The following is a 26,290-nucleotide window of genomic DNA, read 5'->3' as shown; positions in this document are numbered from 1 at the left end:
TCACTAGTGATAGGTTTTTGTGAACGGTTAAGTTTTCTAGTGATTAATTTTTGCCCTGAATACTTGTGCAAATTTAATCTCGTCCATCTATTTATTTTAAGTGAATTTGTGTTACAAACTTTAATATTCCGCTGCATGTTGTCCGAGATGTTGTAACATCTGGCACAACATTTAATTCTGATAAAACACGAATTTGCATCTTAAATTGATTTGGTTATATTAGATATACTTTATTAATTGTCTAACAACACGAGTTCTAACAAGATATTATAACTAGACATAATTTTAATCAAAGCTTCAAGGACTAGCTTAGAAGATGCCCTGACCATAATTTCAATGATTAGTGTAGATTGAGCTATTTTATAATGGGCTAAACACATCATATAGGACGTCTGTTGATGCGGCTTCTGGATAAACCATTTTTGTCAAAACTTATTCTCTAAATTATGAGATGTTGTAACAAGTGACTATTAGCAGTTTCCAGTTGCCCTTTGAAAGATATGGAGTGAAATACTTGTAGGGGTTTATGCAGTAGATCATATCACATTAATTATTTCTCAAGTCTCTGCATTGGCTACGCAAATCGCATCAATTATTAAATGAGGTCAACCAGCCCCAGAGGCTGCTGCAGTTTCTATGGAGGAAGGGACTACCACTGAAAAAGCACAATATTTCCACAATAGAGGTTATGAAGGCTATTAAGATAATCTTTTTTATGATACTATCATCTTGGTTTATGCAATTATGTGAATTTTTCATATGCAAACAATAAGAATGTGTTGATTCCTCCTCTGAAATTCAATAATAAAAAAGGTGAGGGAAAACCATCTTTTGAAGACTTGGTTGGAACTTTTGTGGTTGAATCTAATAAAAAGATGAGTAAGAATGACTCTCGTCTTGATAACATTGAGACTCATATGGGCAATATGAGTTCCACTATGAAGTCTCTAGAGGTTTAGATTGGCTAGCTTGCAACAAAAATAGAGGTCAATCTCCTAGTAACGCATAGGTAAATCCCAAAGAACAGTGCTAAGCTATAACATTGAGAAATGAGAAAGAAGTTGGAGTTCATGAGGGCATGACTGAAGAAGATGCAGAAAAGAGAGTGGAAAAAATTATAATTGAAGGTGTAAAGAAGAAAGAAGAGAAAATTGACGAGTCTAAGAGTGTGCGTGAAGAGCATCCAGTGCCAAAAAAAAAAAAAAAAAACTTTCCCTATCCTCAAAGGTTCAAGAAGAAAGTACCAGATGATCAGTTCGCCAATTTTCTGGACATTTTCAAGAAAATTCACATCAACATCTTATTTGTTGATACTTTGGAGCAAATGTCCAAATATACCAAATTTATTAAGGATGTGATGTCAAATAAAATAAGACTGCAAGAATATGAGACTTGATGATACCCCGGCATAACCCGGGTCATGGGTAGTGCCCGGGTCAGGAGAATGGAGTATTCCCGGGTCAATCTTCACGGGACGACTCGGGCCATGGAGCCGGTCCGTGGAACACCAGGGAAGTCACGTGCCCGGCCTATTGGATACCCGAACTATCTTATAATTTCCCGAGAAGCATCCTACCCTGCGCCACCTCGATAAGAGTGAAGCATTTAATGTCGCCGACTTGATAAAATATACACAGCCGACCTTTCTCTGACAATAACATAAATGGTTGACAAAATCGAGTGGACTGGATGTGACTAGTATGAGATTTGACATGTCAGAACAATAGGGTATAATCAGCCGCCCTACTACAATTAATGCTCAAACACAAAGAACGAGGTCATCATTGCATCCTCTACTATAAATACCAGGTTCTTTACTTGCATTTACTCTCTATTCAGATATTGAATTCACACACTGAATGCTCTCATTTATTGTTCATTTACTCCCACTCTTCACACCAATATCACAACCATCACTTGGTTACATTGGTTCTTGGCTTGAATCATTCACTGACTTAAGCATCGGAGTGGCCACGCCGGACACCCCTCCGGCGCCCATTCACGTGGTTACCTTCTTGAGTGCAGGAAATCCTCTCCTCCCGGGAAAGAAGCTTCTGGTTCAGATATCTACATTGCTCTTATTTCCTTTATCATTTTGATAGTAGATCCGGTGGAGCACCCGACCCTGCTCGTCCATTTCACCCGGATCACCTCATTGGCGCCATCTGTGGGAAATTGAGTTCTAAGGCGTTGATATGGCTCCTACCAGAAGAGCGAATCAAGAAACTTCTCGGATCTAGGAAGAGAACACTCGTCTTTCTGGTGCAGGTTGCCCCCCACCTAATGGTTCCCAGCCCACCATCCATTTAACACTCGAGGAGCTGAATAAGATTATAACTGATGCTGTTAAAATAGCCATTGCAAAGAAGACCACCACTCATCATTCCAGTCAACCCGAGCAACAACGTGAGCAACCGCATGAGGAAGAGAGAAGGGAGGAGGAGAGGGAGTCAAGTGCAAGTTCTAAATCTCCCACTGTGGCAGAAGAGTTGGAGGAATTAAAGAAGAAGGTGAAGGCATTGGAAGGGCAAGTTGTTTCTAAGAGCAATGCCCAAGTTGTAAAGGCTGTCCATTCTCCGATGTCATTGTCCGGGAACCACTGCCGGGCACTTCAAGTCAGCCAAAATCAAAGATTATGATGGGAGTTCTGACCCCAAGGAGCATCTTGCTCGCTTTGAAAATATGGCTATGTTGCATTGTTATGGGGACCAGATTAAGTGTAAAGTATTTTTAACCACGCTGGTCGATTCTGCACAAAGATGGTTCGAAGGGCTGGCATCGTAGAGCATTCATTGTTTTGAGGACTTTCAGAAATATTCTTGCATCAGTTCAGTATTAGCAAGAAATACAAGAAGACTGCTTTTAGCCTGTTTGAGGTGAAGCAGGGACAAGATGAAACCTTAAGGGCGTATATCAAGAGATTCAACCGGGTAGTCCTGGATGTCCCATCCTGTGCACCCGAGACAAAAATTACTGCATTCATGCAGGGACTGTGGGAAGGGGATTTCTTTCGATCCCTGACCAAAAAATTGCCCGAGAACTTTGAAGATCTTCTATCTCGGACAGAGAAGTACATCAATATGGAAGAAGCACAGAACCAGAAGAGAGAAGCTTTGAAGAGATCGATGGGAGATCGGGCTGTCAGGCCTGAGGAGAGAGTTCACAAGAAAAGTGGTCCGGGACATTTCTATCATGTCCCTCTGAGGATTGCCCGGGATCGAGAAATCCAGGAATGCAGCTCAGACACGGCCCCACTGCCCAGTCCAATGGCGAGGGCACCAAGACCAGATAAGAGAGGGTTTTTCACCCTTCACAAGGAATGTTCTCACAGTACCCATGCGTGCCGAACTCTAAGGAAGGAATCTAGCAAGCGTCCCATGCCAGTCTCTCATCCTCCCTGTGATAAGTCTAGACAGCCACCCTGGTTGTCTCGACGTCCCGGACAGAACACTCCTCATAAATCAATAGACATCCCGAGTGGAAGCGGAAGAGCACAAGGGAGTTCCCGGGAAGAAAGAAGCAGACAAACCGAAAGAAAGGACCCTTCCCCGAGCCGGGGAGTAATAAAAATGATTTCGGAAGGGTCAACAGATGGCGATTCCAACCGGGCTCGGAAAGCGAGAAGCAGGAGGGAGTGCTTGGAAGTTGATGGAAGGGGGAGAGATGAGCCAGTTATAAGCTTCGGACCAGAAGACCTCAGGGGAGTCAGTCTACCCCACAACGACGCTCTTGTTATCCAAGCCCGAGTGGCTAATTATGATGTCTTAAGAGTATTTGTTGACAACGACAGGCGGCAGCTCTGTCAATGTCATTTTTAAAGAGGCACTGGTCCAAATGGATTTGCATGAATATCAATTAGAGGCGGTAGAGACTGCCTTGTTTGGTTTTGCTGGACATGCAGTGTACCCTGAGGGGGAAATCACCCTGCCACTGACCCTGGGAACCGGGGACTTGAGGAAAACTGTGATGACAGTCTTTACAGTGGTGGATGCCCCGTCCTGCTACAACATCATCTTGGGGAGGACAGCTATGAATGAGATGAGAGCTATGGCCTCCACTTATCACCAAAAAATTAAATTTCCAGTACGAGGACGGGTCGGGGAAGTCAAGGGGGATCAACCCTCTTCTCGGAGATGCTACGAGGAGACCGTCTGGGTAGACCAGAAGAAGGCGAGAAGAGAGGAGAAGGGGAAGGAGAATCAAGAGAAGGTGACCAGAGAGAGAGAAGTACATTTTGTTGCGGAGGAGGAGCAAGAAGTGGTGGAAATTGAGCCGGGAAAGCACATCCGGGTGGCCCGAGATATGAACGCGTCCACCCGGGTAAATCTTCTAAATTGTTTAAAAGCTAACATTGGTGTTTTCGCTTGGTCTCAACAGGAACTGGCCTAGATCTCTCCAGAAGTGGCCGAGCACAAATTAAATATTCTCCCAGGTAGGGATGTAATCGAGTCGAGCCGAGCCGAACTCTTGAATGTTTGAGCTTGGTTCGTTTATAATCGAGCCGAGCTCGAGTTTTATTTAACGAATATATGCATGGCTCACGAGCTTATTCAAGCCTTTATCGAGCCTAAACAAGCTTAATAAATATGAATTATATATTTAAATTTTCATTAAATTAATTAAAAATTAAATTATATATTTAAAGAAAAATATATTATACTTATTAAAATTCGTACATTTATTATAATAAATAAATTTAATAGATTTTTCTATATATTTCATAAATAATATGCAAAATCAATAAATCATATATCAAAACTATTATTTTTTTGATCTAAAAGATTACTCACGAACTTACCAACGAACATGTTCACGAGCTAACGAGCCGAATACTGTAAAGCTTGAGTTTGGTTTGGTTATCTTAACGAGCCTCATTAAACGAGCTTTTATCGAATCGAGCTTGGAATAGCTCACAAACGGTTTGGTTCGTTTACATCCCTACTCCCAGGATCCCGGCCTGTGAAACAGAAGAAGATGCACTTTGGCCCTGAAAAAGATAAAGTCATTGAAGAGCAAGTAGGAGAGCTATTGCGGGCCGGCCATATCAGAGAAGTCCAATTCCCTACTTGGCTCTCAAATGTGGTCCTCGTTCCAAAATCCACCGGGAAGTGGAGAATGTGTGTCGATTTCAGGGACCTGAATAAAGCCTGTCCCAAATATTGTTATCCACTTTCCCGGATTGATCAGCTGGTGGATTCAACCTCTGGATGCGAATTATTAAGCTTTCTGGATGCCTATCAGGGGTAACACCAAATCCCCTTGGCTCTTGAAGACCAGGATAAGGCCAGTTTTATCACCTCCGGGGGCACTTTCTTTTATGTTGTTATGCCCTTTGGATTGAAGAATGCTGGGGCTACATACCAACGCTTGATGAATCATGTCTTCCAAAGGCAGATAGGCCGGAATATTGAGGTATACGTGGATGATATTCTAATCAAGACCCGAGAGGTCTCCTGCTTTATTGATGATCTGGCCGAAACCTTTACCACTTTGAAACAGTATGGAATAAAGCTCAACCCGGCCAAATGTGTGTTTGGGATCCGGAGTGGAAAATTTTTGGGTTTCTTGGTAACTGATAGGGGAATCGAAGTCAACCCCGAAAAAATCAAAGCAATAATGGACATGCCTTTCCCTCAATCTGTCCGAGATGTGCAAAAATTAACCGGGAGGATTGCAGCCTTGTCACGCTTCATTTCCCGGTCTGCTCATCGAAGTTATCCATTTTTTCAAGTTTTGAGGAAAGCACAAAAATTTGGCTGGGATGAAAAATGTGAACAAGCTTTTCAAGACTTGAAGAAGCATCTGGCCGAGCTGCCTGTCTTGATAAAACCAGAGCTCGGGAAAAATTGTGGATCTATTTATCTGCTACTGAGTACGATGTTAGTTCGGTACTCATCAAGGTCGAAGAGGCCGACCAGAAGCCGGTATATTACGTCAGTCATGCCCTCCGAGGAGCAGAATTGAAATATAGTGAAGTGGAAAAAATAGCCCTGGCTCTAGTAATGACTGCCCGGAAACTTAGGCCTTATTTCCTCTCACATCCAATTGTGGTTCTCACCAATTCTCCACTTGGGAGGATCATGACACACGTCGAAGTCTCAGGAAGAATGGTTAAATGGACTGTAGAGCTTGGGGAGTATGACATTGAATACAAACCTCGAGTTGCTATTAAGGCCCAAGCCTTAGCAGACTTCTTAATAGAGATGATTCAACCGGGAGAAGAAGAGGTATGGAGAATCTTTGTTGATGGTGCATCGAATCTATCAGGATGTGGAGTGGGGGTGGTCCTGATTGCCCCATCAGGAGAAAAGATCAAGCTGGCTCTAAGGATAGACTCCAGGGTCACCAATAATGAAGCAGAGTATGAGGCTGTTGTGGCAGGGTTGCAGGCTGCCCGGGAAGTCGGTGCCTCCCGGGTCATTATTTATTCTGATTCTCAGTTGGTCACCCAGCAAGTCAAGGGAGTATATGAGGCCAAGAATGAAAAATGCTCAAATATCTGGGGCTCATCGAGGCCCAAGCATCGTCTCTAACCGACTGGAGCGTTGAGAAAATTCCCAAAGAAGAAAATGCAGAAGCTAATACCTTAGCCAAATTAGTTGCTTCCATGTCAGATATAAGCACCCGGGAAGTTCTCTGTTTTACACAGCTGGTGCTTTCTGTTGACGAAGAAATACCCCCGATTCAGAGAAGCTCGTGGATGACACCTCTTATCGAATATATAATCCATGTTAAGCTCCCTGAAGATAAAGCTCAAGCTCGGAAAATCAAAAAACAAGCACCCAGGTTCGTCTTTTTGAATGATGTTTTATACAGGCGATCATATCAGGGCCCTCTGCTCAAATGCTTATCGGAGAATGAGGTTGAGTACGTCCTCCGAGAAATACACGAGGGGTGCTATGGGGAACACCTCGGTGGGACTTCGCTGTCTCGGAAAGCTATTTTGGCTGGATTTTGGTGGCCCCAGATGAATTGAGACGCTGTCCGGCTTGTTCAAAAATGCCAGGGTTGCCAACACCATTCTAATTTTCGTCATCGCCCCGCTGCTAACATGCAACCGATCTCAGTATCATGCCCTTTTGATCAATGTGGTTTAGATATTGTGGGTCCCTTCTCTATAGCCCGAGCACAGAAAAAGTTCCTTCTTGTGGCTGTGGATTATTTTTCCAAGTGGGTAGAGGCCGAGCCATTGGCCAAAATTACTGAGGAGGAGGTCATGAAGTTTCTCTGGAAAAATATTGTTTGCAGATATGGCATCCCAAGAAAATTGATTTCAGATAATGGGAGGCAATTCCGGGGAAAAAAGATCACCTCGTGATGTCAAGAAATGAAGATTATTCAATCCTTCACCTCTGTAGCCTACCCCCAAGCCAATGGCCAGACTGAAGTGATTAATAGAATCATTGTGCAAGCATTGAAAGCCCGGCTCCATGGAAAGGGTAAAGATTGGGCGGAGGAACTACCAAGTGTATTATGGGCATATCAAACTACACCACGATCATCTACTCGGGAAACTCCCTACAGCCTAGTCTATGGTTCAGAAGCAATCCTACCTGTGGAGATTGGGCAATCCTCTACTCGGATAGAGTCTTATCCGAGCAACAATGATCAATCCCGAGCCATTGAACTTGATCTAGTTGAAGAAAAGAGAGATTGGGCAACCATTCGAATGAAAGCTTATCGCAGCCGGGTAATGAAATCTTATAATAAGCATGTCCGATCACGAGATTTCCAGGTTGGAGACTTGGTCATGAAAAAATTAAAACCAGTGGGTGATGTGGGGAAATTGAAAGTCCGGTGGGAAGGACCCTTCAAAATAGTTCAGAGAGTCGGCTCGGGGGCAGCTTATTATCTCGAAGATTCTCAGGGACGCTCTCTTAAAAAGGCCTTGGAATTCTTTTCATTTGAAGAAATACTACGTTTAGAAGCTTTTGTATCTATTTCTTGTACATCAAATAAAAAAATTGTTCCAAAGAAGTGTTTTCTAAGTCCAGAGACCCGTACCCTGGCCCGGAGATCCGCACCCCGGTCATCTCCGAAGCCCAAGGACCCGTACCTTGGCCCGGGGATCCGTACCCCGGTCATCTACTAAGTCCAAGGACCCGTACCCTGGCCCGAGGACCCGCACCCCGGTTATATCCTAAGTCCAGAGATCCGTACCCTGACCCGAGAATTTTACCCTAGTTATCTCCTGCGTTAAGGGACTTACATCCTAACTTTATCAAGATGAGTTGTTTAAAGGATCATGCCCCCAACTTAAAAGTGCTTGTTGAAGTTTGATTAAGATCTACAAGGGTATTTGAAGCAAAGTTTTATGATACTTGGAAATATTTTAACAGTTATTGAATGCAAGAAAAGCTGACAGAACACTCATTAATACTGGAAATAATTTATAGGGTGCCCGGAAGCCCGGGAATAAAAGAAAATACATAACAGAAAAAACCTAATCTACTGGGGGGTCTTCCGCCTTCTCCTCCTCATCCTCCGGGAGTGATGCAACAGCCTTCTCCAAGTCCGGGAAGTCTTCCCGGTCTGCTGGGACAAGGCTCGCCTCTTCAAACTGCTCCAGGCATTTATTGAAGCCCTGTTCGAAGTAAGAAAAGGCTTTGTCAGCCACCATCTTCTTGAAATCCAGGGACTTCAGGAAATTTGTCATTTGTTCCTCCTGAGCAGTCTTTATAAGGCTCACAGCAGCCTGGAAATCCTCGGTTCGGATTCAGGAGGACTCTGCTTCTTCCCTGGCCGCCTGCAACTCTGCCCGGGCCTCAGCTAGTTCTGCTCGGGTTAAGTTCATTTGTTGCTTCCAGACAGCCCTCTCCCGGGTCAGAACATGCTCATGGAGCTCATTCAACCGGCTTATCTCCTCCTGGAGTTTTGCACGCGTCTCCCGGGCAGAGGTGGCCTGTGTGTTGGCCCTTTTGGCAGCCTGAGCCACTCTCTCAAAGGAGGCCATGAGCATTTGCAAGCCCTGAAAATATGAAGGGGTAAGTAAAATGGGTACATGATTAAACGATAAAGCAAATAGAAGAACTTACAGAGAAGGACCGGGCCACTCCCTCGCACAGCATCTCGTTCGGGTGGAGTCCTTGGAGATGCCCCACTTCATCCAGGCGTAGAAGATCCCGGATCATCTTGACCAGATCCGAGCTAACATCATCCCCAAAGATATTGGGGAGGGCCTTCAACCGGAGGGACCAGCAGATGATCTGGTCGACAGGGTCTTTGGGATGAGACCCGATCCCATAATGAATCAAGTTGCCATTGAACTTGATCTAGTTGAAGATCTGGTCAACAGGGTCTTTGGGATGAGACCCGAGCCATTGAACTTGATCTAGTTGAAGAAAAGAGAGATTGGGCAACCATTCGAATGAAAGCTTATCGCAGCCGGGTAATGAAATCTTATAATAAGCATGTCCGATCACGAGATTTCCAGGTTGGAGACTTGGTCATGAAAAAATTAAAACCAGTGGGTGATGTGGGGAAATTGAAAGTCCGGTGGGAAGGACCCTTCAAAATAGTTCAGAGAGTCGGCTCGGGGGCAGCTTATTATCTCGAAGATTCTCAGGGACGCTCTCTTAAAAAGGCCTTGGAATTCTTTTCATTTGAAGAAATACTACGTTTAGAAGCTTTTGTATCTATTTCTTGTACATCAAATAAAAAAATTGTTCCAAAGAAGTGTTTTCTAAGTCCAGAGACCCGTACCCTGGCCCGGAGATCCGCACCCCGGTCATCTCCGAAGCCCAAGGACCCGTACCTTGGCCCGGGGATCCGTACCCCGGTCATCTACTAAGTCCAAGGACCCGTACCCTGGCCCGAGGACCCGCACCCCGGTTATATCCTAAGTCCAGAGATCCGTACCCTGACCCGAGAATTTTACCCTAGTTATCTCCTGCGTTAAGGGACTTACATCCTAACTTTATCAAGATGAGTTGTTTAAAGGATCATGCCCCCAACTTAAAAGTGCTTGTTGAAGTTTGATTAAGATCTACAAGGGTATTTGAAGCAGAGTTTTATGATACTTGGAAATATTTTAACAGTTATTGAATGCAAGAAAAGCTGACAGAACACTCATTAATACTGGAAATAATTTATAGGGTGCCCGGAAGCCCGGGAATAAAAGAAAATACATAACAGAAAAAACCTAATCTACTGGGGGGTCTTCCGCCTTCTCCTCCTCATCCTCCGGGAGTGATGCAACAGCCTTCTCCAAGTCCGGGAAGTCTTCCCGGTCTGCTGGGACAAGGCTCGCCTCTTCAAACTGCTCCAGGCATTTATTGAAGCCCTGTTCGAAGTAAGAAAAGGCTTTGTCAGCCACCATCTTCTTGAAATCCAGGGACTTCAGGAAATTTGTCATTTGTTCCTCCTGAGCAGTCTTTATAAGGCTCACAGCAGCCTGGAAATCCTCGGTTCGGATTCAGGAGGACTCTGCTTCTTCCCTGGCCGCCTGCAACTCTACCCGGGCCTCAGCTAGTTCTGCTCGGGTTAAGTTCATTTGTTGCTCCCAGACAGCCCTCTCCCGGGCCAGAACATGCTCATGGAGCTCATTCAACCGGCTTATCTCCTCCTGGAGTTTTGCACGCGTCTCCCGGGCAGAGGTGGCCTGTGTGTTGGCCCTTTTGGCAGCCTGAGCCACTCTCTCAAAGGAGGCCATGAGCATTTGCAAGCCCTGAAAATATGAAGGGGTAAGTAAAATGGGTACATGATTAAACGATAAAGCAAATAGAAGAACTTAAAGAGAAGGACCGGGCCACTCCCTCGCACAGCATCTCGTTCGGGTGGAGTCCTTGGAGATGCCCCACTTCATCCAGGCGTAGAAGATCCCGGATCATCTTGACCAGATCCGAGCTAACATCATCCCCAAAGATATTGGGGAGGGCCTTCAACCGGAGGGACCAGCAGATGATCTGGTCAACAGGGTCTTTGGGATGAGACCCGATCCCATAATGAATCAAGTTGCCATTGAACTTGATCTAGTTGAAGATCTGGTCAACAGGGTCTTTGGGATGAGACCCGAGCCATTGAACTTGATCTAGTTGAAGAAAAGAGAGATTGGGCAACCATTCGAATGAAAGCTTATCGCAGCCGGGTAATGAAATCTTATAATAAGCATGTCCGATCACGAGATTTCCAGGTTGGAGACTTGGTCATGAAAAAATTAAAACCAGTGGGTGATGTGGGGAAATTGAAAGTCCGGTGGGAAGGACCCTTCAAAATAGTTCAGAGAGTCGGCTCGGGGGCAGCTTATTATCTCGAAGATTCTCAGGGACGCTCTCTTAAAAAGGCCTTGGAATTCTTTTCATTTGAAGAAATACTACGTTTAGAAGCTTTTGTATCTATTTCTTGTACATCAAATAAAAAAATTGTTCCAAAGAAGTGTTTTCTAAGTCCAGAGACCCGTACCCTGGCCCGGAGATCCGCACCCCGGTCATCTCCGAAGCCCAAGGACCCGTACCTTGGCCCGGGGATCCGTACCCCGGTCATCTACTAAGTCCAAGGACCCGTACCCTGGCCCGAGGACCCGCACCCCGGTTATATCCTAAGTCCAGAGATCCGTACCCTGACCCGAGAATTTTACCCTAGTTATCTCCTGCGTTAAGGGACTTACATCCTAACTTTATCAAGATGAGTTGTTTAAAGGATCATGCCCCCAACTTAAAAGTGCTTGTTGAAGTTTGATTAAGATCTACAAGGGTATTTGAAGCAGAGTTTTATGATACTTGGAAATATTTTAACAGTTATTGAATGCAAGAAAAGCTGACAGAACACTCATTAATACTGGAAATAATTTATAGGGTGCCCGGAAGCCCGGGAATAAAAGAAAATACATAACAGAAAAAACCTAATCTACTGGGGGGTCTTCCGCCTTCTCCTCCTCATCCTCCGGGAGTGATGCAACAGCCTTCTCCAAGTCCGGGAAGTCTTCCCGGTCTGCTGGGACAAGGCTCGCCTCTTCAAACTGCTCCAGGCATTTATTGAAGCCCTGTTCGAAGTAAGAAAAGGCTTTGTCAGCCACCATCTTCTTGAAATCCAGGGACTTCAGGAAATTTGTCATTTGTTCCTCCTGGGCAGTCTTTATAAGGCTCACAGCAGCCTGGAAATCCTCGGTTCGGATTCAAGAGGACTCTGCTTCTGCCCTGGCCGCCTGCAACTCTACCCGGGCCTCAGCTAGTTCTGCTCGGGTTAAGTTCATTTGTTGCTCCCAGACAGCCCTCTCCCGGGCCAGAACATGCTCATGGAGCTCATTCAACCGGCTTATCTCCTCCTGGAGTTTTGTACGCGTCTCCCGGGCAGAGGTGGCCTGTGTGTTGGCCCTTTTGGCAGCCTGAGCCACTCGCTCAAAGGAGGCCATGAGCATTTGCAAGCCCTGAAAATATGAAGGGGTAAGTAAAATGGGTACATGATTAAACGATAAAGCAAATAGAAGAACTTACAGAGAAGGACCGGGCCACTCCCTCGCACAGCATCTCGTTCGGGTGGAGTCCTTGGAGATGCCCCACTTCATCCAGGCGTAGAAGATCCCGGATCATCTTGATCAGATCCGAGCTAACATCCTCCCCAAAGATATTGGGGAGGACCCAGGGCCTTCAACCGGAGGGACCAGCAGATGATCTGGTCAACAGGGTCTTTGGGATGAGACCCGATCCCATAATGAATCAAGTTGCCCGTTGCCCCCCCCCCCCCCCCCCCCCCCCCGATCAGTACCAAGGACAGGTAGGATTGTTTTTCCAGGGCATCCCGGGCATGAGTAAAAAAAGGAAGAAGTTTGAAGTCGGAGGGGAGTTCAGGTTGAGGAGGCATCGAGGATAGAAAGCCTGTGGCACAGGCCGGGAGAGTGGGAAGTTGCAAAAAGAAAAATTTTGTTTTCCACCCCTTCAGAGAAGAAGGGATGTCAGTCAAAAACCGATAATGCATCTGGGCCATGAAAGAAAAGACACCGTCATTAAATCGGAAAGAGTAAAAATAATGAAAAATGGAAGAGTTGATGGGAATGTTCTTTCATACGGAACAAAACAAAAGTGGCTGCCATTATCCTAAAAGCATTAGGGTGAAGATGATTAATGGAGAGATCGAAAAACCGGGCCACCCCTTCAAAAAAGTGGTGAATCGGGAAACGAAGCTCGCTCTTGAGTTGTTCTAGAAAAAAGGTCTGGAAGCCGGGAAGAGGGGTGTCCGGGTGATCATTTGGCCCGAGAATTTTGATTTTGTAGGTAGAAGGGATAGAGCCTAAGGATCTTATATCCTCTAAGCTACCCGGACGAAGGGTAGAAGTCACAGTAGAGAACCACGAGGGCCCTGCTACCTTGTCTTTCCCCTTGCCAGAGACCCTAGTAAGTCGAGAGGAAGAGGCTTTGGTTTGATTTTTAGGAAGGGGTCGGGAAGAAAGAATAGGGATGTCTATGAAAATTTGAACAGAGTGTTCAGAAGGAGCAGGAGAGTTATCCTCCGACCGGCCCTTGACATTTTTACCAGAAGTGGAAGAGGTGGAGTTTGACATGATTAGGGAAGTAAAGAATAAGGGAGAAGAAACTTACTAGGAAGAAAAGCAAAGATGATGACCAGTAGCTGATGAACAGAAAAATCGCCGGAGTAGGATTCACGCAACGGAAAAGCTTGAGAGGAAAATTTGGCAGAGCTTCGCTACGCGGTTGAATTTGCAAATGATTTTTCAAAAACCAGTTGGTTGCTATATATAAGGGTAAGGGTCAATCTACACCGTTGATCTAAGAAGAATCAGACGGACCAGATTGACCTGGGAAATTGGGCGGCATGATTAGGCGGGATATTTGAAAGACAGGCGCAAAGTTCGAAACGTCATGATGATTTGTCTTCTCGAGATACGGAAAGGTTCTGACAACTTTGTCCTAGGGGTTACGTCAGCACTGGTAAACATGACGTCATCATTATCGTCTCGGGAGGCGGAACGGCAAATTATTTCTCCCGACCGGGCATACAAGACTAATCGGGACAGCGGGTATGACTCTAGCCCGACTATTTAAGGAAGGAGTGATGATACCCCGGCATGACCCAGGTCATGGGTAGTGCCCGGGTCAGGAGAATGGAGTATTCCCGGGTCAACCTTCTCGGGACGACTCGGGCCATGGAGTCGGTCCGTGGAACACCAGGGAAGTCACCTGCCCGGCCTATTGGATACCCGGACTATCTTATAATTTCCCGAGAAGCATCCTACCCGCGCCACCTCGATATGTGTGAAGCATTTAATGACGCCGACTTGATAAAGTATACACAGCCGAACTATCTCTGACAATAACATAAATGGTTGACAAAATCGAGTGGACTGGATGTGATTAGTATGAGATTTGACATGTCAGAACAATAGAGTATAATCAGCCGTCCTACTACAATTAATGCTCAAACACAAAGAACGAGGTCATCATTGCATCCTCTACTATAAATATCAGGTTCTTTACTTGCATTTACTCTCTATTCAGATATTGAATTCACACACTGAATGCTCTCATTTATTGTTCATTTACTCCCACTCTTCACACCAATATCACAACCATCACTTGATTACATTGGTTCTTGGCTTGAATCATTCACTGACTTAAGCATCGGAGTGGCCACGCCGGACACCCCTCCGGCGCCCATTCACGTGGTTACCTTCTTGAGTGCAGGAAATCCTCTCCGCCCGGGAAAGAAGCTTCTGGTTCATATATCTACATTGCTCTTATTTCTTTCATCATTTTGATAGTAGATTCGGTGGAGCACCCGACCCTGCTCGTCCATTTCACCCGGATCACATCAAGATTGTTAAGTTGATTGAAGAGTGCATTGCAATTCTCCAAAAAAATCTACCGCAAAAGCTAAAAAATCAAGGAAATTATTTTATTCTTTGTGTTATTGGTGACACTCATGTTAATAGAACATTGACTTTGTAATACTAGACATGGAAGAATATCAATATACCCCATGGGTTTATGGAAGATCTTTCCTAGGAGATTTTTGTCAAAATATGGTACTTTTTTATTCCGTTTAACAAAATATTGTGTTTCATAATATTATAGAGCAACTCAAATTTAAAAATTGACCAAGGCACGGGAATGAAATTCATTATTATTATTTGTCGTTATGTTATATTTATATGAACATACATTTTTTCAAATGCATGTGTGTGTTTTTTTTATATAACTTGTTAAATTTATATGTGTTGTAATAAAATTGAAATGATTTTATTTATTATTTTTAAATTGTCATTAATAATATATTAACTATTATTTTATTTTTATAGTAGTATATTTATTTTTATGTAAAAATATTTCTTATAATTTATATTTATTTTATATGTTGTTATAGTTTATTTGTTATACATTAATATGTTAAATTAAAAAAGATATTAGTTATAATACTTTATTGTTAATATTTTTGTTATATTTATCATTTACGTAAATAATACAATAAAAATTTATAATTGTATTTATAATATATTATAATATTTATTTATTATTATTATTATTTTTCATTTTACTAAGATAAGAAATATCAATTTGGATATTAATTTTATTATTCCTAAAATTAAACAGTAGATGTATTAAATTTTAAAAATAAATTATTAAGTGTTTTTATTAATGTTATTATTATTATATTAGTTTATTTTTTAATATTATCATAAATATTTTTTATTTTTAAAATTGTATTTATTACATTTATGCAAATTAAATCAAAAGTATATTATAATTAATATTTTTTTTATTTCTCGTTAGTTAATTTTTATATATGAAATATATGACGAAATATTTATGGACCAATAGATGATAGTGTTTTATATAGATAAGAAACTCATATATTAAGTGCGATCTCAACAAATAATTTGGATAAAACTTTAAGGGTGCGTCGATCTGACAATATAATATCAAAATTGTGTGAATATAAAGTAATACATTATTGTGTTCTTGCGTGTTTAAATGATGAGGTTCTATGGCATTATTTGTTGTGGATTTCTCAAATATGATAATCATTTGATTACGACCCTCGCTGAAAGATGGCGCTCGGAAACCCATATATTTCATCTTCGCGTTGGTGACAATGTGTACTGCATCAACTATTAGCAAAGTGTTGTATTAGCATTTCTCTACCATGAACTTTGTACTGCATCAACTATTAGCAAAGCTGAAATAGAATGACCAATTTTTATTTTACCCGTATATATTAGTTAAAAATTATTTATTATTTCAGAACATTTTTTTTCCATTACACGCTCATTATTATATATGTTTAATTTATATATGGTTCCACATTTGGAATTGTCTATAATTACCTTTCTTTGTCCAGATCCATTTGGCGACATTCCCGATGACTATAAGCACAATGACCAAATCCTTCAATTCCCACCATTTTAGCGAAAGATATATTTACAAATTGTTGTGTAAACACATTTTTGTTATGTGCATTGTAATTATATTGTCCAATTTATTTTCATACATGTGGAACTGTTATTTTATGTGGACTCATGCTACTACCCACTCAGTGGGATTGATTCGTGGCTTGTTGGATAAGATGAAACACAATCAGGTATTCATTAAAAAATTAAACATAATTGCAAGTTATATATGTTTAGATTTTTGCATTTTAGTTGATTTTTTCATTAATTATAGTTTAAATGAGTGTTTTATTCTAATGAATTTGACAAAGAATATTGGGGTTCGGTGAGCATGCTTATATGTTTCAACATTGTCCAGATATATGACCCAGACCGAGTTCTACAACAAATTGGCCAGTTGCACATTCCAAGGCCAGCGTTTGATGGGAATGAATTTCATGAATGCATCGGACAATGGTGGCAATATATAATTGGGATGACACATTGGATTATCATTTCAATTTGATTGTTGAGGGTGAGTTTGCAATCGAAAATATGGGTATGACACATGAGTAACGCGATGTAGTATGATAAAATAACTCATCGTTTGATAACCCTCATCGATCAGTGAGCAGAATATAGATATAGTCCTTGTGATGCAAATTTTAGATGTGTTATGGTAAGTTTGTTATAACATACATTTTTTTTTCAAATTTACATTACTATATTTTTGTGTTTACTCTGTTAATAATGTTTATTTTAATTATTTTTCATAGGAACGATGCTGAAGTTTTGAGGAATTGGTTTCATGGATTTTCGTTAAAAGATCAGCCTCATGAGGCATTAGTTTTCTTTTACCGAAACTATACAAATTGGCGAGAGGCTCTGTATAATGCTTGATAGAACATCAATACGATGAAAAATTCAATCAAAGGTAGATGATTCGAGATTAAGAAATGCTCTACACAAGTAAATGACTTAGTTTCTCTCTTTTTTATCCTTATCTTTATTGTAGTTATGATCTGAAGCTTAATGTTACAAGCTTAAAAGACCTACGGACCAAGTCACGTTTATCTAATATATTAGTGGAGAAAGTCGTTAAATTTGAGTTTGTGGACATTTGAAGAACACTGTCAATGAGTATAAAATTTTATCATTTTCACACACATCTCATGACATCAAGTTACATTTTGGTATATTTTTCTTGCATATATTTTGAACCAAATGTTTGACCTAAAATTTTTTTTGTTCTATGCAAGTGGATATTTATTTCGATGGATGGTAGTTAAAACTTGAGTGGAAAGTCCCATTAATCTGTGAAGTGAACGAATTGCATGAATTTATAAAGGTATTGGGTTGGTCAGATGAGACTGGAAAATCACACATGCACGTTAACTGTTAAGGGGTTGTGGCATACATCAGACTTGAGAAACTTGCTTCTTTGATCTCTGAGGCCCGTGATGATTACCCTATTCCACAACTTAAGTTCTTTATTTTCATTCCTTATTTGCGTCTATATTGTTCTTTGTCATATAGTTTCTTTATTTCTCTCGGGACTAGAAAATTTTAAAGTTTGGGGTGTTTTGATAAGTTCAAAATTTTGCACTTATATTATGGTTTTAATTGGTACTTATGTTAATGTTTCAACACATTTTCATGTCTTTTTGATAGTTGTTCGTGTCATTTGCAGGGATCAAGGTAACATGTGCATATTGCGACAAAAAGGGCAAATAGAAGGGAAAAAACCGAGAAGTTTGGCAGTGTTCAAAGCAAGACCCTCCCTACAAACAAGTGTATAAGCATGGGTGTGCTGTCAAGAAGAGAAGAAAGAAAAAATATAGTACAAGCAGCGCATCGTGCAAATAATCCGCGCGTCCGTGCTGTTGGAAGCAAACACCATTGCTTAACAGACGAATCATCGTACCCACGCTATTCCAAGCACGCGACCATATTGCCAAGAACATCATGCACACACGACCCAAACCAGTGCAACAAGCGCTATGGCGCCCGATCCAAGAGTCCTCCGCGCTATGTGACATGCATGACATGAAGTTTGCTATGTTTTGAGAGTTTAAAAAGACCATAACATTAGCCGCCACGAACATTCTGAAAGATCATTTTTACACCTTTGAAGGTGCTTCAAACACAATATTATCCATAAGCTGCAATAGCTTGTGTTCCAAGAATAAATACATTGATGAATTAAATCGAGTTCGGTTTTCAAACCAAACGGAAGATACTCGAAATAATCTTTATTTAAAAAAACTGAACATTTTAAAACTTTTAACTTGTGTTTAAACAAAATAACTGAAATAAGGAGGATCAGTTCGGGCTTGTATCAGTTCAATTACGGGAAGAACTGAACTGATATTAGTTGAACTGATCAAATCAGTTTTAAAACATTAGTTAAACAATTAAAGACACAAGATATGTTTATGGATGTTCGGAGACTTCAACTGATTCTACTTTACCATTTCTACTACCTCGGATAGGATCCACTAGAAAACTTTGATTTATAGAACACCTTGTACAAACCCACTCCAGAAGGGTAGCACCCAACTAGAACTCCTAGCACTAAAGATTGCAGAAAATACATTACAATCTGCATAATGTTTAATGCCTTTATGCCAAGACTACAAACACATTGTTTTACGTCTTTGTGTGAAGACTTACTCAACAAAACAATAATCTCAACTCTTTGTATATGTGAGTGATTGTGTCTGAGTGTGTGAGAACGTATCTAATCAATACAACACGAAGGTGTTCTCACACACAATTGGGCTAACTGCTTCTAGTAACCTGATATGAAATAAACGTGTCATCAGTTTTCTTCACACACTGGTATTTAGTTGTAGTTCCACTCTATATTTTTATTGTGACTATTATTGTGTTAATGTCTTCAATGGTCTTTGATATGGTATTTAGGCGCTCAGCTAACCGTACGTGGAGAATGAATAATAGTGTCGGTTTCATTTGCATGTGCTTCCTTAGGACATGTCTTGTCATTCTGACCAGTTCTGGAAGCTTTTCTCTTTTATCTTTGCTGCAACGTCCATTATTGTACCTTCGTCTGTGAAGTAACTTGTAGCTTGTATATTCGAGCTTAGCTGGATTCCATTAAATAGTCTTGTCATGACATGAGAATAGATCAGTTACAACTGATGCTCTGAACTGGTATTGTGAACTGGTTCTCTGAACTTGTATGGTGAAACCAGTTTGTATTGATTTCACTGTATCAGTTCTTTTGCCCAGCTCATTAGTTGAGGTTTTCATCAGCTTGTCAGGCATCTGAAGGTCTACTGTTGAACCACCTATCAGCTGGACAATCAGTTGAACTGTTCTTAGATATATCAATTGGACTGGTTCAGTTCTGGCAATCAGTTGGCGATTTCATTTTGTGTCTTTGCAGCTTCAGTTAAGGCTCCAGAACTGATCAGTTTAGGTCCTGATCAGTTTCAGCTTTCTGAGCACTAGATACATTTTTAGAAACAAAATAACAAGTTTTGTTAACATAAAAATCAATATTGCGAACATGAAATGTTCCAACACAACCATATATCAGACAAAAAATCACACTAAAGTACAGAGAGTCGAGAGTGGCAAGCGAAGATTGGAAGCAAGAGAACTGAAAGGAATATTTTATTCCGAATTTATTTTTTATATTATTTTGATTTTGCACTTCTAGACAAATTTAATAGATTGGTTTTCCAAGATTTAATATCTCCTATCATTAGGAATGATTCAATTTAGTTGGAAAATTATCTATAAGATATAAAGTATCATATTTAAATTGGAGTTTGATTCCTATTAAACTCTAGTTTCCTTGTTTATAGTTGTGAAGGATCCATGAAGATCTAGGTCAAAGAAGAGACTATATATACAAGGGTCAATTATCAATATGCTGGGCGGCACAAATATACCTTGACGGTGACTGGAGTCTTGTTAGAATATATTCCGGTCTTGGAGATTTGCATAGGAAGCAAGGGTGGTTCGGCTATCGTGTGATCGTGTTGCTGATTGGTGTTACCAACACTCGAAGAACAACATTGACGCAGAGTGTTGATCATAGAGTTGTTTCATTTGAATTTTAAGCAATACGTGTTTGACTTATGCATCTAGATTTGATTTGTGGTTTTGATGCATATTTCAATTCCTTGGAGTGGCAAGGAATTTATCTTTGTTTCCTTCACTAGTATCGTTTGAGGTGTAAACAATCTACATAAGTTTTCTAGTGAAATTTGTGCCATGAGGCAGTGCACAAGTCTTTGTACTTGTGCATAATTTAAATTCAAGCATTCATTTGTTGAAGTTACTTCTGTGTTAAATAACAAATTTTCGCTGCTGTGCTGTGTTGTGTGCCGTGTTGATAACACCGAGCACCACACCCAATTCTAATATACCTGTTTTTAATATTTATTTCTTGTTAATTTATGCGCAATAATTCTTTCAAGTGGTATCAGAACCATCACTTGATACACTAAGTGATTGATTCTGGTTTATTGCTGTTTACAGGAAATACATTGATAGCTTAATGGATCCACTAGTGACTAACACGACTTTTAGACCACCAGTCTTAGATGGTTCGAACTATGCTCTCTGGAAAGTCAAGATGAGGATGTACATCAAATCTATCGAAGAAAGGGCATGGCAACGAGTCTTAGATGGTTGGTCTCCACCAAGGATAGTTGATGATGATGGAGATAATCGAAGCAAACCAGAGAGTTCCTGGTCCAATGATGAAGTTCAAACCTCGAACTTCAACTCAAAGGCGCTAAATGCTATATTCACCTCTGTAGATGTCAACATGTTCAGTCTCATCACCAACTGTACTTCTGCCAAAGAAGCTTGGGATATTCTTCAAAAGCACTGCAAAGGATCTGAGAGTGTTCGCAGAACCAAACTCAGGATGTTGATCTCTAAATTTGAAAGCTTAAGGATGGAGGAGAACGAAAATATTGTGGAATATGATCGGAGATTGCGTGAGATAGCAAATGAGGCCTTTAGTCTCGGTGATCCTATGTCAAACGAAAGACTGGTAAGAAAAATCCTGAGATCTCTTCCTGAGCGTTTTAATATCAAAATCTGTGCTATTGACGAATCCAAGGACACCTCTACACTTAATCTGGAAGACCTAATTAGCTCTCATAGAACATTTGAGATGAATCTAGACCTACAGAAAAGAAATAATGGGAAGGCTATTGCCTTACAAACTACTGATGATTCTGTGAATAGTCTAATTCAAGAGGCAAAGGACTCTGATCTTGGCGAGGAATCAATCTCCTTAATCACAAAAAAATTTGGTGACTACCTAAAAAGAATGAGAGATAAGAAGAAGATTGCATCAACATCACGACCACAGTTTGTTCCTTTTGAAAAAAATAAAATAACTGCATCAACACAAGGGAATTTAAGATCGAGAAATGATTCATCAGCTCGAACAGAAACAAAAAAACTTGATTCAGTCCAATGTAGAGAATGCTCTGGATTTGGTCATTATGCAAATGAGTGCGTAAATCGGCTTCGCAAAAACAAAAATATGGCAGCTACACTGAGTGATGAGGACCCTGATGATGATTTTGAAACCAAGGAAGGAGATGATTGCACCTCTTTATCTGCCATCCAGGACAAAACCTACAAACTGCAGGTCAATCCCTTTGGTGTTGCCACTGGTGTTGTAACACCAGGGCGCAACACTGTGTCAGAATCATTGTGTCTCAATGCTAATTCTCTGGAAATTTCAGAAGCTGATAAAATTCAGGAATCTGACCAAGAAGAGCTTACTATGGAAATTGTCCAAAGGATGTATGAAGAACTTTATGATGACTGGCTCAAAAGAAATAAGGCAAACTCATTACTGTCAAAAGAAAACACTGAGTTGAAGATCAACTTGTCTCGGCTAGAAGTTTTGCTGAGTAGGAATGATCTTGAACTATGTAAAGTCAAAGAGGATTTTGAGAAAGCATCAAAAACTCTTGCCAAATTCAATTCAAGCTCATCAAAACTTGACACAGTACTGACTATGGGAAAGGACAGCAGATCTGGCCTTGGTTATGTTGCAAGTATGTATGAACATGGTGAGTCGTCTAACTCCAGTTCATGGACCACAGTATCTGTGAAGGGTGTGGGAGTCGATGCTGTCACTAAAACAGAAAATCCACCCATGAAAACTGTACAAATCTCAAAGCTGGTCTCTGAACAGACGTTGAAAACATCCAGTTTAAGTTCCTCACCGCCAAAAAGCCACTCCTCAGCAAAGATGGCTCAAGACAAAAGGCATGTATCAATCTCAAATCCCAAGCAGCGAAAGCATCATTTCATCTGTCACTACTGTCGCAAGACTGGGCACATCAAACCTTTCTGCTACAAACTCAGAACTGATGATCTCAGGTGGCATTCAAATCAGGTGTTGCATAAGGTGTTGTCCAACACCATGTCCAACACCACATCCAAAAGTTCTTCCACTAAGAAAATTTGGGTACCAAAAACTGTTATACAATGCAATGTCATTTATATATCGCTGAAAACTAACATTGCAAGAGCATGGTACTTTGACAGTGGGTGTTCCCATCACATGACAGGTTCTAAAGAACACCTCATTGATTATTCTGAACTAAAAAGTGGACGTGTAACTTATGGAGGTGGTGCCAAAGGGAGAATTGTAGGCAAAGGAACCCTGAATATTGATGGGCTTCCCATGCTTCACAATGTCCTACATGTTGAAGGACTTAACTCGAATTTAATAAGCATATGTCAACTTTGTGACGATGACTTACATGTTAGGTTCAACAAGAATAATTGTGAAGTTTTTAATGATGCAAATGTTTGTGTTATGACAGGAACACGCTCTGCAGATAATTGCTATCGTGTGGGAGATAGTGATGATTGTCGGAGTGCCAAGGTAAGCAATCTGGATCTATGGCATCAAAAACTGGGTCATGTGAGCTTCAAGACCTTGAAAAATCTTTGTAAGTATGAAGCTGTGAGAGTTATGCCTAATTTGTGTTCAGATAATGCATATATTAGTGGATCATGTCAAAAAGGTAAACAAACCCGTGTTGCACACCCGGTGTTGCAACACTTTGGGACAACACGGTGTCTTGAACTTCTACACATGGATCTAATGGGTCCAATGGATGTTGAAAGCTTGGGAGGTAAGAAATACTCACTCGTTTGTGTTGATGATTTTTCTCGTTTCACTTGGGTAAGTTTTATAAGAGAAAAATCGGATACGTTTTATATCTTCAAGAAACTGCATGCGAGAATAACCAACTTGCATGATGAGAGAGTTGTTAGAATACGAACTGATCATGTGAAAGAATTTGAAAATTCTCTCTTTACTTCCCTATGTGAAAAGAAAGGAATCTCTCATAAATTTTCTGCTCCTAAAACTTCTCAACAAAATGGAATAGCCGAAGGAAGAATCAAACTCTTCAAGAAATGGCACGAGTCATGCTGAGCTCAAAGAATGTGTCTAAAAGGTTTTGGGCTGAAGCCTTGAACACAGCTTGTCACATTTCTAATCGTGTGTTTCTAAGAAGTGGATCCACTATGACCTCCTATGAAATCATCATGGGGAGGAAACCAAACCTCAAATACTTTCATGTTTTCGGATGTATTTGCCACGTTCTAAATGATCGAGAACATCTCGCAAAATTCGATTCCAAAAGTGATAAGTGCCTATTTCTCGGATATTCAATGAATAGTCGGGCTTATCGTGTGTTTAACTTAAGAACAAGAACTACCATTGAATCCATTAATGTCGTTTTTGATGATCTTGCAGGACTATAAGGAAAATCTAAAGAGGATGATACTGATGGACTGTTGGATTCAAGTGAGCCATCAACCAGTATTGGTGTTGAGGTTAGTGTTGAGACCAATGAAGCAACACCATGTACAACACCGCAACTAACCAGAACGGAAGCCATGGAAAATGAAAACTACGACGATGATGAAGTGATACACAATGAAGGAAGAGATATTCCCAGCAAAATTCAAAAGAATCACCCATTGTCACAAATTATTGGTGAAATACATGAGGATGTGCAAACAAGGAAAAAGGAGAAGGTTGACTACCGGAAAATGATCGGATTAGTGTGTATGAACTCCACATTAGCCCAGGTAAGCCAATCATGCTTTGTGTCTTTAATTGAACCTAAAAATGTGAATGAGGCTCTAAATGATGAATTTTGGGTTAATGCCATGCATGAAGAAATAAACAATTTGTCCGCAATGATGTGTGAGACTTAGTTCCCAGACCTTCGAACGTCAATGTTATTGGATCAAAGGATATTCAAAAATAAAACAGATGAATCCGGTAACATTATTCGAAATAAGGCACGATTGGTAGCTCAAGGGTATACACAGGTTGAGGGGGTGAATTTTGATGAAACCTTTGCACCTGTAGCACGAATGGAGTCAGTCCGATTGTTACTTGCTGTTGCATGTCATATGCGTATTAAATTGTATCAAATGGATGTGAAAAATGCTTTCTTGAATGTCATTTTAAATGAAGAAGCCTATGTCTGTCAACCTAAGGGATTTGATGACCCTTACCACGTGGACCATGTCTACGAACTTAAAAAAGCCCTGTATGGACTGAAACAGGCTCCACGGGCCTGGTACGACAGGTTAGCCGACTATCTGATAGATTTGGGGTTCAAACAAGGTGAGGTTGACAAAACCCTTTTCATTCAACAACTAAATAATGGTATTTTTATTTGTCAAGTATATGTTGATGATATTATTTTCGGTGCCTCATCCCAAATACTTGTAAGTTTGTGGACTGCATGGCGTCTCAATTCGAAATGAGCATGGTAGGATAACTAAATTTCTTTCTTGGATTACAAGTTAAGCAATTGCATGATGGTATATTCTTGTGTCAGTCCAAGTATGCAAAAAATTTGAACAAAAAGTTCTCTACTGACAGCTTAAAACATGTGAGAACACCTATGGGGTCGAGTGACAAGTTATCTAAGGATGGTGTTGCCGAGGGTGTTGACAACACCATGTATCGTAGCATAATTGGGAGTCTTCTGTACTTAACTGCTACTAGACCCGATATTATGTTCAGTGTGTGCTTATGTGCTAGGTACCAAGCATATCCAAAAATTTCGCACCTAAAAGCTGTGAAACGTATATTAAGATACATTGCAGGTACACTAGAATTTGGTTTGTGTTACACTCATGACACAAACACAAACTTGGTAGGTTTCTCTGACTCTGATTGGGCAGGTGATTTAGATGATAGAAAAAGCACCTCGGGAGGGTGTTTTTATTTAGGAAATAATCTTGTATCATGGGCTAGCAAGAAACAAAATTGTGTCTCCCTGTCCACAGCTGAATCTGAATATGTGGCAGCTGCCAATTGTTGCTCTCAACTTATGTTGATGAATCAAATGATCAATGATTATGGGTTTCATAGTGACATAATGATTGTGTATTGTGACAACTCTAGTGCCATAGACATTTCTAAGAACCCTGTTCAACACTTTCGAATTAAACACATAGATATAAGACATCATTTTATTCGAGACTGGGTTGAAAAAGGTATAATACGATTGGAGTTTGTCAGAACTGAAAACCAGCTGGCCGATATCTTCACGAAACCTTTGGATTTTAAGAGATTTTCCAATCTTCGGAAATCTCTCAGCATGTGTGTACTTTAAAAACATTTGTTTAGTGTTGTCCATGGTGTTGCCAACACCTGAGACAACATCCGTTTGTGGATGGCTATTACTAGGTTATTAGGCATACTGCATATTCATAATCATCCTATTTATTTGTGCAATGACTGAACAGTGAAGGCAAATTTCTGAAAGGCACTCTCTGAGTGATCATACTTCCAATCGAATGATGAGGAATAAATTATGCTCACTCCAAGGCATTGAGTAGTTGAAGATGTTCATGTAAATCGTGATATTGTCAAATGTGAAAAAGTGACTTGGAAAATGTGAGCATAAGGAGAAAAACAGA

At 40.8% G+C, this 26,290-nt stretch overlaps 4 protein-coding genes across 4 annotated transcripts; all 4 read left to right on the top strand.

Moving 5' to 3' along the window:
* The first annotated feature begins 3,834 nt into the window (after positions 1–3,834).
* Positions 3,835–5,247, top strand: LOC142519613 (uncharacterized). Its single transcript, XM_075622652.1, has 2 exons — positions 3,835–4,354; positions 4,949–5,247. Exons 1-2 carry the CDS (start codon positions 3,835–3,837, stop codon positions 5,245–5,247), a joined length of 819 nt encoding a protein of 272 aa, XP_075478767.1.
* A 755-nt stretch (positions 5,248–6,002) lies between these two features.
* LOC142519612 (uncharacterized) lies at positions 6,003–6,976 on the top strand. The gene is made up of 2 exons (XM_075622651.1): positions 6,003–6,525; positions 6,615–6,976. The coding sequence occupies exons 1-2, from the start codon at positions 6,003–6,005 to the stop codon at positions 6,974–6,976; spliced, it is 885 nt and encodes a 294-aa protein (XP_075478766.1).
* Positions 6,977–7,327: 351 nt separating this feature from the next.
* On the top strand, positions 7,328–8,396 carry LOC142519611 (uncharacterized). The gene is made up of 2 exons (XM_075622650.1): positions 7,328–7,933; positions 8,340–8,396. The coding sequence occupies exons 1-2, from the start codon at positions 7,328–7,330 to the stop codon at positions 8,394–8,396; spliced, it is 663 nt and encodes a 220-aa protein (XP_075478765.1).
* Positions 8,397–16,792: 8,396 nt separating this feature from the next.
* On the top strand, positions 16,793–24,565 carry LOC142519610 (uncharacterized). The gene is made up of 7 exons (XM_075622649.1): positions 16,793–16,877; positions 16,988–16,997; positions 17,095–17,205; positions 17,334–17,412; positions 18,009–18,016; positions 20,831–23,469; positions 24,108–24,565. Exons 1-7 carry the CDS (start codon positions 16,793–16,795, stop codon positions 24,563–24,565), a joined length of 3,390 nt encoding a protein of 1,129 aa, XP_075478764.1.
* The last annotated feature ends 1,725 nt before the right edge of the window (positions 24,566–26,290 follow it).

The sequence above is a fragment of the Primulina tabacum genome, chromosome 11 (genome assembly GCF_025594145.1).
Source record: "Primulina tabacum isolate GXHZ01 chromosome 11, ASM2559414v2, whole genome shotgun sequence".
NCBI lineage: Eukaryota > Viridiplantae > Streptophyta > Magnoliopsida > Lamiales > Gesneriaceae > Primulina > Primulina tabacum.
This window is presented reverse-complemented; position numbering and strand designations above follow the sequence as displayed.